Source organism: Triturus cristatus, chromosome 7 (assembly GCF_964204655.1).
Source record: "Triturus cristatus chromosome 7, aTriCri1.1, whole genome shotgun sequence".
Taxonomy (NCBI): domain Eukaryota; kingdom Metazoa; phylum Chordata; class Amphibia; order Caudata; family Salamandridae; genus Triturus; species Triturus cristatus.
In genome coordinates, this window is record NC_140590.1 from 1,073,952,544 (window position 1) to 1,073,967,472 (window position 14,929).

Sequence of the window (14,929 nt, forward strand, 5' to 3'; positions counted from 1 at the left end):
CCATTATTGTGCCTTTTGAGCTAATTAGCCCTCACTCACACCTGGGTGCTAGCTTGCACCTACTAAGAGCTAGTGTACCACCACTCACATGTGCTAAGATGGTGCACCCTCATTCATATTCAGACCCCACCCACACCTGCTTATGACTACTCATTCACAACTACGAAGTAGTGGACCTCATTCACACCAGCTTAGATGTAGTGTGGCCTTTGACCTACTGATAACGAATGTGCCTTTGCTCACAAACTGCGCATCAGTATGCCCTGAATCACACACGCTGAGCTATAGGAACCCTCGTACATTGCCACTAAAAGCTTAGTTGAACTCACACCAGCTGAGCGCTGATGTGCAATGGATCCCATCTGCAGCTGTGACACACCCTTGTTGCCATCTGCTGAGTTAGTGTGATCAACACACATACACACTCGCACTAATGTCCCATAACACACACTTGCTGAAATCCAGAAAGTCCAGCCCTAGTCACACCTGTAAAATAGTGCCCACCCTGAAGAAATTGTGAAATATACAATTTACATTGAGACTATCCTTCTAGCACATTCCACTTTGCATCATCTGGAAATAATATAAATTGCAATTCAATAAAACAAGGGATCTCAAGAATTGAATAAACATACAGGGTACTGAAACTTAGAAAGATAAATCAAATTGTATTTCCGGTAAGAAATTTTATGGACTGCGGCTCAATAAAAGAAAGGTGGGGAGAACCATATTACTCTTCACGGAATACTAGATTAACTAAAATATCATTCTAAACAGAATTCAGACTGGAAGGAGGACACTTTATCAAACAGAAACACCTAAGGCCTTGTGACTGCGTTTATTTTGTGAATGTTTCTTTACAGTAAGCAAGAGGTATTAGTGCAGTCTACAATGGATAGGAAATTAGAAAAATTAATACGCCCAGTGTTTCCAGATGTGAAGCTGTCTATTGGTGAAAATACCTTCTGTCAGCTCCCAGTTGCTTAGAGTCAACCCATTGCTTACTATTGGTTGGTTTTATGTCACTCTTGTTTGCTTGCTTGTTATTTGTTAGCTTGTGTGGGCTTTCCTTCCTCTTCTTGTGTTTATCCCTCCCCTTGTGATTTACCCTACTACTTTTTTCCTTCCACTGCTTACTCTTCGAGTACTACTTTTTCTTTTTGCTAAGACCTCCATTAGAGTGCATGTGTTTTGCAGCATTCTCCCTTCTGTCATTCTCTTGCCCCCACCACAGATCCATGTTGGTCAGTTTCACCCGTGTGCTTCTCACCAACCCTCCTCCAGTGCTCACTCACCCCACATTGCTTCCTCACCTGTGTGCTTCCCCCTGCTCCTTATTGCTCTCTCTCACCTCTGTGTTTCTATTCTCCCCACCGCCCTCCACATTGATCTGTCTTCTTGTCGGTTGTGTCTCTTCCCCCACCTGTATCCTCCATTTTGCTCCCTTCCTCCATGTTGCTCCCCCATTTCCCTAACTGTTTTAAAAAACATCTTCTTGATACTTCTTTCTTTTTACTTACTGCTCCAATGCGGATCGGTAAATAAAAAGGAAAATCAAAGACACTGTGTCACTCTGTAGGCATGTGAAGAATGATGCACACGCCTACAAAATGACACTACCGGTTACATCATAAGTTTTTTTTTTTCAGCCATGTCACATAGCATTGGGGATGCTGTACAGCATGACAAAAACCACTGGCAAAGCCAATAAGTCCCAAAGACCAGACATATTGACTTTGAGAATGCCGTTTCAGATGTCTGTCAAAGATCTATTGTCTGGAATGCAATAATACGCAGAGCGGATTTTGGTCAGCTCTTGTTCATGATTAGATAGGTTTGTTGTCTATCTCCGTTTGTTTATTTTTATTTGTTGGATTTTCCTGCACTTGTTTTCTTTGTCTCTCCACTGCATTATATACCCTATGCCAAGGTTTTGATCGAATGAGTTCTATTCTTTCACTGCTGACATCAGGGAACTGTTTTTAAAAACAATTAATTCGTCTTTCAGGACTCCATGGGAGCGCATTGCTTTTCTTTCTCTTCTTTCCCACCCACTCATCACCGTCCTCTTAACCTGTTTTAAAAAAAACAGTTTTGTAATCGCGCAAGGGCTCTGCTACCGCAGGCTGCTTTCAGACTGATTCCCTGATTGTCCGTGGCTTCCTGTCCCTCCTATTTTAATCTGAACATTTTATTTCATTTATTTCTGCAAAGGATTTGAAGCTGCACATTGCTACCAGGCTAGTTGCTTCTTATGTTTTGCACATCACATGCTTACTATTGTTTCCCTTTTAAATATTTACCTTTCTAAAATGGCTGCCGTTTTATAATTGTAACTCAAGCTTTAAAAATTATCTAACGTGGTTGCCAGTGCGGCGCTGCATGCACGCACACCAGTGGTCTCCTAAGGATGCTTTTTCTTTAGGAGAAAAAACATTCAAAGATGACCATCCAATGCGTGTGCTTGTGCGGGCATGCGGTGTTACTCACTGGCAGACATTTTAGATTATTTTTTGTTCTTTTTAATCTTCCAATGCAAACAAGCATTGACAATGCCACTAGGTTGACACTTGCCATTTGAAGGCGAGTCTGACTGCCTTTGCCAGTGCCTGGTATAGAATTCAGTGAACTTTTGAACTAACAGCTATCCTCTTTTCTAAAAAGAAAGCGATTTTGTAAATCTTATGTAGGAAAATCATGTACTCCTTATTTTTTTTTTTTTTACGATAAATCTTCACACTTTAAATAAAAATCGATTTCTGAGAGAAGTTCTCCTTTTAGTGCTTGTGTTGTTTAGATATGTGTGTACTTTAAAAAGGTTGCCTGATTTCTTAAAACACACAATTGTAGCTCTTTAAAAACATCTAACATTTTCATATAAATTGTAGCTTTTTTTAGAAAAAAAATAAATGTAGAAAAACAAGTCTTGGGGTGGAAAAAAAATCTACCATTTATTATGGAATGTTGAGATGTTTACAATTAATGCCATGTTTTATAAATATGAACATTGCTGACATGCAGTTTCGAATTTTGCAACATTTTGCAAGAAAAGTGATTTGTTTGTAGAAAATTATTATTCGTAGGGAAAGGTGATTTAGAATTATGCATAATTTTACACAAAAAGTGATTTGTCTACAGAATATGAAAAACGCTGACTTTCATTGTTATCAATATCGAGCATGTTTTGCATTGTATATGTACTCTCAATCTATTTTATTTATTATAAACTGGAGTATGCTTTGGGGCTCCATAGAAAATGGGTGGAAGTGTAATCGTGAACATATACAGTGTGTGTGGTAGATATGCCACTCTTACTGAGCAGTCGGGAACATATCTGCATATGCATAAATCTCTCTCAGGCATTTGTACAAATAAACGCATGTTCCCACGTTTATTACTAGAGTATAAAGGTCAAATTCGAGTTTTTTCCCACAGTACTTCAAAATAGAACTGAAAAGAAATGTGTCTTAATAACACTTTATTTAAAGCAAATGTACTAATAAATGCACGTTCACACATTTATCACTACAGTGCAAATTTCAAATTTGAGTTTATTACATTCCAGAAAAAATTGTCATTTGAAAAATATTTTTTACTGGTTGAGAGACTGCATGTAACCATTAAATTTACATAGGGAAACAACTAGCCTAATAGTCACAAGGTATCCTTCGTGTAATTTTACCACATTGCACAAAGCACAAATGTAACCCCTTGCATCATGGTTTGGGTGTAATACCATTTCTTGCTACAGATATACATTAAAAAATGGGATAAACTGTATATGTCGATACCTTGGGCCGGATCCACAAAGGTAAACGTACACTTTTGTGTAAGCTTACTACTCGTAAATCCCTTTGTGAATAGCAAACAAATGCAAACTAACACCAAAGTGTAAGTTTGCCTCAGTGAATCAGGCCCATAGAGTAGAATAATATTCAATGTGCTACCATCACCACACCCCAAATAAGGTACCTTTTACTAGTGGGACACATTCGACTATTTGTAGGTATATTTGTACGCCGATACAGAGTATAATTGTTGTTTATCACCGTTGTTGAAAGAGGGGAGGGACATCATGGCCCACTCGAGTCATGGTCCTTTCTCACACTCAACAACGATAATAAACAGTAAATTACACTTTGAATCTGCACACATATATATACCTACATGTAGTCCAATCTGTCATAATATTAAAAGGTCATTTATTTGGTGCGTGGCTTTGTCTGTGAATGACCAGGACAAGAGGATACTAGTATTAGTGGGAAGATGGAGGAAGAGAATAGGGTTTGTGCCAAGAAGTTGTTTTAGCAAGGGCTGCCTACGAAGGGGGCCTCAAGGGCCGGTGCCATAACGGCCGCCAGAGCCTACATAGGAACGGATTTGGTTGGCGCTTGTTTGTGCCGCCAGGAAAGGACGCGTGGCGGAACGCACCTGAGGCCCTCTCCCCCTACCAAGAACAAAGGGAAGAGAGAAAGGGGAGGGGGATTTAAGTCGACGCTCCCCCTGGGCAGCTCACCTTCACATCAGGGAGCTGGGGGAGCGGCGCCAACGATTTTCAAGTGCCTCCGTGTACGGCTGGATCGTAGGTGGGCATCGTGGCACCCTGAGGAAATGACGTACAAGGCTGACCAGCAGGCACCCAGCCAGAAAATGCAGTCCAAGAAGACGTGTGACCGGCTGAGGAGGTGACGTCTTCTGCGCCTTTCAACTGTTCAACTGTAGCACGACTCCCGCCGGAACTAGGAAGGCTCAGGGGTCCAGCTCCCCAAGCAACAGTAGAAGAGGCGCTCGGCTCCGGGGACGAACGGGCGGAGCAGGGCAGCGGTAGTAACGGTGAGGCAGATGGCGAAGTGGGGTTAAGCGCCTGCTGCAGCCAGGTGGGAGTACTTTGCCAATATTGCTTTGAATCCCGCCATGCCACGGCCTGCCTTTGCACAGTGGGCAAATAGAAGCGGCTGCGCAGCTTCAGGTGCAGACACTGCTAATGCGTAAATTGTGCACCTGGCGCACCGAGTGCATTACTTGGCCGGCATACAGTGAGCATTGCAGCGGCACGAGCCCCTGTGCCTAGAGCAGTGGGCGTTCCCGCCCACCGTCAGCAGATGTTAAAAACAATATATTAAAAGTAACCCTATACTTATAATTGTTTGGTTGACGCGAGTTGGGCTGCTGCCCAATGTGCCGGCCACATGGAGCTGAAAAATGCATGCTGGGGATATTCTGGTAGGAAAGAGACGTAACCGTGGCAGTTTTTGTATGCAAGGGAGCGTATAACTGCTAGAAAACGTATTAACACGTATACTGCCCTACCATAAAGAAAGGGGGATAGTGACCCCCTATCTGAGTACTGTGTGCAATTGTACGGAAAGCGGTTACAGAATATCTGGGGTCACCCGCATAGTGCAGCAGCTGTTGAGTTTCTTCGCATACCCTGAATACTGAATCACATGTAGACACTAGGGTAAATTTAAGGTAGGAATTTGGGTCTAGTTAAGGACAAAGTTGATCAATTGGTAGCAGTTGAGCCCCAATCCCACAGAATGTCTTAAGCTGCCATATGGAATTACACAATGGTCAATGAAAACGCTTTGGTTCATTCAACCCTTGAGTGTTCTATAGCCTACCAATTAGGGAGAGAGTCTGGTTTGAGAGCAATTTTGCTTAAGGATGATGTTTGAGTAGGGTCGCTATTCAGCAGTCAAACGACAGAGATTAGGTCTTTAAGACATGAAGTGTGATTTGTAGGATGCAATCCCTGCTCCACTCTTAACAGTATCCTGACAGATTCTGCTTTGCTCCCTATTGCTTTTGCCTTTTGTGATACGGGTTCCATTTTGGATGATTTTTACAGTGTAAGGAGCATTGTACTTTTGTCGGTGCGGGTTCTACTCAAGATAGCTATTGGAAGAGGGCAACTACCATGTCATGGGGGGAAGGGGTGTGTATTTCTTTTGTTTTGTTATGCTTCTGAATGGTTCAGGCTTTACTTCACTGGTTAGAAGATGCATGTGCAACCAATCACAATGTTCTCCATCACCGTCTGGTATACCGGGTGGCACCTCTTCTTCTTGCGGTGGGACTTCCTGCCCGGCACCTCCCGCGGGCAGAGCAACCTCCTGACAGGAATCTTTGCATAGATGGGGATGCTGGTCATTGAACGGTCCTCCTGCATGGTAAAGGGGTTGATGCAGCCCGTGCACAGGCAGCGGGCCTCGGGGATGTCCACGGGGATGCGCGACTCATCATGGTTGATGCTAGGGAGACGAATGAAAATGTTAATTTAATTTTGAGTTACCTGAGTGACACAGCTTTGCTCAGGAGTTAGACTGTCCTATCTCGATTGAGGGATATTCCTCAAAAAATACAAGTTCCTTAGGTATGAATTGCATTCTGAAGCAATACCTGTGATTTACTACAATTAAAGATTTCGTACAAGCTAGTTATTAAACAAAGATACATTAATTTCAAACAATGTGTATTTTCAACAAAGTAAAAAGATATTTGTTAAGCCTGCTGTATTTTGTTTGTATTAGACCACGTTTGCAGGTCACATTTTGCTCGCAACAACATACTGACATTACCAGAAAATATTAGATACATGAGAAATATATTTTGACTTAAAGAATAGTAATACCAGCGTTTGTGGCTGTAGTTATACATCTGGAAATATCAGCCAAGGAATGATAACTGGAGTCATTAAAATGTCTTGACTGTGAGCCTTGTAACACAGTTGATGCGGGAATGTAAGGTGAAGGCGGGAAGATTTCATGGGCGCACCATAATACCCTTGTCTCACAGTCTGTCTCCATGAAGGATGACAAGGAACACAATGACAACAAAACCGATCATAACAAAAGAAAGACTGCACAAGGAGCAGCTCTGACCCCCAGCTGTGCTCCTCGTCGCATATCCCGCGGCTCCATCTTGTATCTTTCTTGTATCTTACTTCCTGAGACGCCATAATGTTCCTAATCAATAACTTTAAGAAGGGTGTCTTCAGAAGTGTTAGTAGTGGAGGAGCAGGAAACATGATGGTGACCTTCATGAACATCATCAGCGATGCTGCTGCCCACTTGACCCAGAGCCACCACCCCCGCAGCCTTGCTTCCAATGTTGTTGAGGCCAGTGAAAGTGAAGAGGTCCGTCAGTTTCGGAGTCAATTTGCACAGCTGGCTGGAGATGATGTGCAAGTAAGTCTGAAAGAGTTGATGGGAATTTTAAACAAGGTTTTCACCGACATCCAGACCTCAAGACTGATGGTTTCAGCATCAACTCGTGCCGTAGCATGGTGGCAGTCCTTGATAGCGACAGCACTGGAAAACTGGGATTCAGTGAATTCTATTATTTCTGAGACAATATCAGGAAGTGGCAGGCCAGTTACAAACGATATGGTGCTGACAGATCTGGGGCCAGTGGCAGATCATAGCTGCCGGGGGCATTCGAAGCTGCAAGGTTCTGGATGAATGACCAGCTCTACAGTATGATTGTTTGTAGATACTCTGATGAAAATGGAAACATGGACTTTGACAACTATATCAGCTGACTTGTGCGACTGAACGCCATGTTCTGTGCCTTCAAAGTCTTGGATAAAGATGGGGATGGTAACATCAAGTTCCCCATGCAAGAGTGGCTGTAGCTGACAATTTACTCCTAAGGAGATGACCTCAAAATATCATAGTTCGCCAGACTGCGAAATCCAGATTAGCCCACCCTCCTACCTCTGATGGATGCCATCTTGTAACTCCTGATCTGCATTTTCTTAGAGGAATTGCGTCCCTCTGCTCCTGCGCACTCTTTACTACTTTTGAGTTGTTCTACTTTGCTCTGTATTTCCCAATGATAGAGTAGGTCTATAACTGAATATTTTTATACAGACATATTCGTTTATCAACAGTCGGTTTCAGAAAACGCATGTTCCCGGTTTGTTTAAAGTCTGAAATACTCCACCCATATCATGTAGCATGTTGGAGGAAAAAGGGTGCATTGTAGAGGAATATTGACCCTTCTCTTGCTCTCATTTCATCCCTCCACATCAGCGTCTCTTTAAAGACCACTACACCTCATTTTCATAACTAGTGCATTTGAACTGTGACGACTAAGCACACAAACGCCCACTACTCCACCTTACGGGGCTGAGATGTGCCTTTTCCGTTTGCGGACTGGTATGCAGCACTTCGGCGATTGCAATGTTCTTATTATAATAGTTTCAGACAAAAAAAGAAAGAAAGACTGCATGTTTTTGAAGGAGTCCGTGATTCGCTTGTATATTTCAGAGTGCCATGACTGTCCGACGATGCGTATGTGAGCACACATTCAAGGCCTTCACAATAACGGTTAGTCAAATCGTCGAAGGGTAGATCTGTTACTGCACCTTGTGGTTTTACCCTAATGGAGTTTTATTAATGATTTTTTTTTAGCTTGGAATGGAGAGTGATGCACTGATGTGGTTTAACCACACCTACAAAAACTGTTTTCTCCATTACCGACCCGTATGTTTTTGAAAGCAAATTCATTTTCGCAGAGGTGAAACTCTTCAGTGTGGAATTGCTGCATAACTCAGAATCAGAAATGGGGTGCAACCAGGTCTTTAAGTGGGCCGGGGCTCACCGGTGCTGAGCACCGGCAGTTTTTTTTAAAGGGGGCCTCAAAACGGGTCTCCATTGGGCTCTGTTTTGTGGCCTGGCACAGGTGGTCCATTTTTTTCCGGACTGAAGTGACAGCAGGCACATCGATGTGCGCGTGCTCACACTGCTCACTTCTCACTAGTGGACAGAATCGGCAAAATACAAGTCGGGCGGCAGATGTTACTCACAGATTTTTAGCTTGCGTGGTGGTGGTGTCTGTTTATTTCAGTATGGAGTACATCAGGTTAGCAATTAAATGCATATTAAAAAAACAAAAAAGTCTAGAGTATCCAAGTCCATTCTTACAGCTTTGCCTGGAAATATCAACCTGCAGAAATACATAGTGCCCCCAATATCAACAACCAAAATATTATGAGGGTAAGTGCAGCTTTACTTTTATTAACTCTGCTGTGCCAATACGTTGGGGCATAGTTGCTCTTGCTTGTGAATCTTGCAGTGAGGGCAACATATCTAAGGGGAAGAAACTCTGCATCACTCTGTAAGAGACATTGGAGTATTGAACATGTCCGTGGTATATGCTGATAATCTTTAGGTACATGTGGGCAAAGATTTACCTGCCTTTATTTCTTCAGTAGTAAACCAAGGTGATCTACTGACTAGCGCTGCAGGTAAAGGGAATTTTAACTCCTCACATGATTGATTCAGTTTTAGCTTTGAAAAGTGTGTAAATAGTCGAAGAGGGGTTTGGGAGGCAGCCAAATGTAGTGAGGTCTGCCCCCCGGGCAGTTTGGGAGGGGTGTGGGCTGGCCAGATCGGCCATTTTGTGGTTTGGGGCTTTTTGGGGCGTAGCCCAATTATAGCCCAATGCTTATATAATCCTATGAGGGGATTTGCCAGCCACCATTTTAGATTTTGGTGACCTGGTGGCTGGCAGCAGGGTAGCTTGTAATAGTTGTATTGGATGCTTAATTAGGTGTTTTCTTGGCTGTTTAATTAGCTGTGTTTAGCGAGTTAGACATAGTTATGCAGGATTATAAGGTCGTGGAGGCAGTGCACCTGCTGAGCGAGGCAGGTCGCCTAGATTTATTGATCCCTTCAGCTGCAGAGCTTTCGCGCCGGCCTGCACATCCCCTAAGTGGGCGAGAGGAAAAGCGGTGAGTCTTGAGGGCCACTCTTATGCCTGAAGAGCGGCCCCTTTGTCCCCAGATGCGCCGGAGCCTCGTACGTGTCCCGAGGCTCCGGCGAGAGGGTGCTCCGGCGGGGCCTGTGGGCTTAGGAGCACATCTGTCACTCACTCCGCTAGGGCCTCGAATGAGGTCTTTCCTGCTTGGGGCCAGGGGCCGAATGAGGCCGAGGCCCCGGCAGAGTTAGTAAAGGAGGGGCGGGAGACGGGGACGCGAGGAGGCGGGAGGCGAGGGCAGTTTTGGTGTTTGGGAGGCGGAGGGGGTATACCCGGGTTGGGTTAGGCAGGGTGAGGGTCTGAGGGATTTAGAAGGAGAACTTGGTTTTGGGGAGTAGAGCGGGGAGGAAGATAGAGGGAGTTTGTACAAGGCCAGAGCTCAAATGGATTTTGGGGGGAGGGGGGGGAGGAGGGGATCCCAGGGGATTGGGAGATGGCTGGGGGTAGCAATGCCTGGGAAGGGCTAGATATTTTCACCTCGTGGAATGAGGAGGTGAGGGGCCTTAATAGATTGGGTCAAGTGGTCAAGTGGATGCTTATCTTGCACAGGGAGGGTCAGCTGGTTTGGAGGGCAAAGGTCTAAATTGGAAAAGAGGGGGCAAGGGGGGGGCGGGGGCAGAAGAAAGCTTGGTGGGGGGACTCAGGGGACAGGTCTTGACCAGGACTGGCCAGGGTTAGACACGGTTGTGCTGGAATGGAGTGAGGGGTGGAGGGGGGTTGAGTGACAGGGAAGTAGGTGATTTGTTTTAGGTAGGGCGTCAGTGGGCAGAGAAGACTTTTGGCTTAAATAGGAAAAGGAGAAGGGAGACCGGGGATGAGTATCAGAGGCCGGACACACCAGACCATTCATTTATATTGCAGGGCGCGGACTCATGTCTGGGTGCGGACTTGGCAGAGCTGGGTGCGGCTTACTGCCGCTGAGGAGAAGAGAGGGTGGAGCCTCGCGTGGCATACCCATTACCATCAGGGGATCCCAGCGCAGCCAGCACATGTAGGCCCGAGCGGTCTCGCTGGCCCCAACACCCGACGGACCTCAACGCTCTGCAGGACGGAAAAACCAGCAGGAGAACACAGTCAAAGGACTCAGCGGTGTACCGGAGGGTGCAGTCTGTGTACCGGAGGGTGCAGTCGGCGCCCCCGGAAGCGCAGAGTTATGGGCCCATGAGGGGTCGCGGAGTTAGATTTCGATGAGGAGAGCCCTGAGGATGGCGAGCTGAGAGATGATTTAGATGGGGGGGGGTGAGGGGGGGGATAAGAGTGATGTCTCTCAGAGTGTTTTTCAGGTTTCCAGAAGGGAGTCGGGGCTTACGGCAAGGCCAACCAAGTCAGGATCGACCACGGGGCCACGGGTAAGGCGGACTGCAGCAGCACAAGCACCCTCCATAGAGCCAGGTAAAACATATGGAAAGAGGGAGGGCCATTAATGGTCTCCGTGGGTACGGGGAGGAGAGGGGATTTCCGGGGAAGGGGTGGGAGGGTAGGTTGCGCAAGGGCAAGTATGTTTTAGACATAGGGGTGGGTACAGAGGAAAGAAGGTAAGAAGGATCCGGCCAAGCCAGTGATTAGCAAAGGCACAGAGAAATCTGGGATGAGGGAAGAAACCAGCGGAGATAAGAAAGATAAGCTTGAAAGTAAAGAGTTGTAGATTAAGAGACTCCTTTATATGGGAGTGCAAAAGACATTGGGCGCGCATTTGATGCTGGCGACTAAAGCGCACATATGGAAAGGTGAATATGTTGAAATGCTGAAATTATTGCACAGGGAGGTGCGTGGAAAAGAAGGGTCTAAAGAAGAGGAATACGAGCTGGCTAAGCGGCCAAGGGTTCCTCTGCAAAAACCAAAGGAAATGATGGACGGAGTGTTGAACATTGCAAGCACTCACCCCCAGTCAACTGATCTGGGTTTAATCCATCACCATTCTTTAGCCCACTCTGCCACCCCAGTTCAGACATGGCCATATGCAAATCAGTCTGACCCTGTGCCTCATGGGAACAGTCCAGCCCGAACTGCCAAGCCATGTCTTCCCTGGACCGGAAACAAGCTTCCTAGGACCGGTTTCTGGCATTTCAGCCGTCTTCAGCCAGGCTTGCTTGAATCCAGTGGGAAAGTGAGCAAGGGACTCACGTCTGAGCATACCCTGCCAACTTATGGCGAACAAAGCAAAAACCAAAGGAAATGATGGACGGAGTGTTGAACATTGCAAGCACTCACCCCCAGTCAACTGATCTGGGTTTAATCCATCACCATTCTTTAGCCCACTCTGCCACCCCAGTTCAGACATGGCCATATGCAAATCAGTCTGACCCTGTGCCTCATGGGAACAGTCCAGCCCGAACTGCCAAGCCATGTCTTCCCTGGACCGGAAACAAGCTTCCTAGGACCGGTTTCTGGCATTTCAGCCGTCTTCAGCCAGGCTTGCTTGAATCCAGTGGGAAAGTGAGCAAGGGACTCACGTCTGAGCATGTTTCCGGTCCAGGGAAGACATGGCTTGGCAGTTCGGGCTGGACTGTTCCCATGAGGCACAGGGTCAGACTGATTTGCATTTGGCAATGTCTGAACTGGGGTGGCAGAGTGGGCTAAAGAACGGTGATGGATTAAACCCAGATCAGTTGACTGGGGGTGAGTGCTTGCAATGTTCAACACTCCGTCCATCATTTCCTTTGGTTTTTGCTTTGTTCGCCATAAGTTGGCAGGGTATGCTCAGACGTGAGTCCCTTGCTCACTTTGCCACTGGATTCATGCAAGCCTGGCTGAAGACGGCTGAAATGCCAGAAACCGGTCCTAGGAAGCTTGTTTCCGGTCCAGGGAAGACATGGCTTGGCAGTTCGGGCTGGACTGTTCCCATGAGGCACAGGGTCAGACTGATTTGCATTTGGCAATGTCTGAACTGGGGTGGCAGAGTGGGCTAAAGAACGGTGATGGATTAAACCCAGATCAGTTGACTGGGGGTGAGTGCTTGCAATGTTCAACACTCCGTCCATCATTTCCTTTGGTTTTTGCTTTGTTCGCCATAAGTTGGCAGGGTATGCTCAGACGTGAGTCCCTTGCTCACTTTGCCACTGGATTCATGCAAGCCTGGCTGAAGACGGCTGAAATGCCAGAAACCGGTCCTAGGAAGCTTGTTTCCGGTCCAGGGAAGACATGGCTTGGCAGTTCGGGCTGGACTGTTCCCATGAGGCACAGGGTCAGACTGATTTGCATATGGCAATGTCTGAACTGGGGTGGCAGAGTGGGCTAAAGAACGGTGATGGATTAAACCCAGATCAGTTGACTGGGGGTGAGTGCTTGCAATGTTCAACACTCCGTCCATCATTTCCTTTGGTTTTTGCTTTGTTCGCCATAAGTTGGCAGGGTATGCTCAGACGTGAGTCCCTTGCTCACTTTGCCACTGGATTCATGCAAGCCTGGCTGAAGACGGCTGAAATGCCAGAAACCGGTCCTAGGAAGCTTGTTTCCGGTCCAGGGAAGACATGGCTTGGCAGTTCGGGCTGGACTGTTCCCATGAGGCACAGGGTCAGACTGATTTGCATATGGCAATGTCTGAACTGGGGTGGCAGAGTGGGCTAAAGAACGGTGATGGATTAAACCCAGATCAGTTGACTGGGGGTGAGTGCTTGCAATGTTCAACACTCCGTCCATCATTTCCTTTGGTTTTTGCTTTGTTCGCCATAAGTTGGCAGGGTATGCTCAGACGTGAGTCCCTTGCTCACTTTGCCACTGGATTCATGCAAGCCTGGCTGAAGACGGCTGAAATGCCAGAAACCGGTCCTAGGAAGCTTGTTTCCGGTCCAGGGAAGACATGGCTTGGCAGTTCGGGCTGGACTGTTCCCATGAGGCACAGGGTCAGACTGATTTGCATATGGCAATGTCTGAACTGGGGTGGCAGAGTGGGCTAAAGAACGGTGATGGATTAAACCCAGATCAGTTGACTGGGGGTGAGTGCTTGCAATGTTCAACACTCCGTCCATCATTTCCTTTGGTTTTTGCTTTGTTCGCCATAAGTTGGCAGGGTATGCTCAGACGTGAGTCCCTTGCTCACTTTGCCACTGGATTCATGCAAGCCTGGCTGAAGACGGCTGAAATGCCAGAAACCGGTCCTAGGAAGCTTGTTTCCGGTCCAGGGAAGACATGGCTTGGCAGTTCGGGCTGGACTGTTCCCATGAGGCACAGGGTCAGACTGATTTGCATATGGCAATGTCTGAACTGGGGTGGCAGAGTGGGCTAAAGAACGGTGATGGATTAAACCCAGATCAGTTGACTGGGGGTGAGTGCTTGCAATGTTCAACACTCCGTCCATCATTTCCTTTGGTTTTTCCAAGGGTTCCTCTGACCATAGAAAACTGGACAGCAGCTTTCTTGATTTATGCTAGTGTTTACTGTGAGAAATTCCCGGAACGCTGCGTAGCACTATTCAAGTATATGGATGTCATTCACTCACCGCAGATTACAGGGTGGGGTTATGCATGGGCACAATACGATGAGGAATTCCGGGCCAGTATGGTATGGGATACCGAGGCAAATGGGGGGAACTTGACACGGATTTATAGCAGCACACGATTGGGGATCCCAGAGCAGGTAAGACTATTTTTACAGCGAGTGGACTCCCAATTGTCTACCGTCCTTTCAGGGGAAGCCCACCCGGGCAGGGGTGGGTAATACCTGAAGGGGACAGACAGGGGCAGGGGGGGGCCTGCTGGGATTTCAATAAAAGGCTGTGCACGCACAAATTTTGCAGATTTCGCCATGAGTGCTCAAAATGGGGGGGGAAACATCCTTTGGTCAACTGTTTTGGGGTAGGGGGGTTTTCAGCAAGGGCGATAGCAGTGGCAGCGGAGGGGGACAGCAGCAGCAGCATTTTTCAGGGTCCATGGGAGCTAAGAGTTTTCAGGGGTCTGGGCCAAAAGGCTCATACGCCAGTTAAGGCAGACAAATTGGAGGCAGCCTTACAGAGTTATGACGACCAGAAGGCTGCAGAAGTACTAAGGGAAGGGTTCACAGTGGGGTTTTCATTTGGGTTATGCAGGGCCTAGACACGGGCGTTGGTCCGAAAATTTGAAGTCCGCAAAAGAACATTCACAGGTTGTGCAAGAGAAATTAGACAATGGTGTGGGAAGGGAGAATGGCGGGCCCTTTCCCAGATTGGCCTCTGGACAACTTGATTGTG

The 14,929-nt window shown here is 46.7% G+C and overlaps 1 protein-coding gene and 1 pseudogene across 1 annotated transcript in view; one reads left to right on the forward strand and one right to left on the reverse strand.

Moving 5' to 3' along the window:
* Window positions 1-2,926: 2,926 nt before the first annotated feature.
* The window catches only part of IL17B (interleukin 17B), a 35,296-nt gene continuing 23,293 nt past the window's right edge, over window positions 2,927-14,929 (reverse strand). Inside the window, exon 3 of the mRNA XM_085618171.1 lies at window positions 2,927-6,254. Coding sequence (XP_085474297.1) covers window positions 5,996-6,254 — 259 coding nt within the window. The 3' untranslated portion in view covers window positions 2,927-5,995. The remainder of the gene's footprint in view (window positions 6,255-14,929) is intronic.
* On the forward strand, window positions 6,963-7,654 carry LOC146811110 (calpain small subunit 1 pseudogene; annotated as a pseudogene).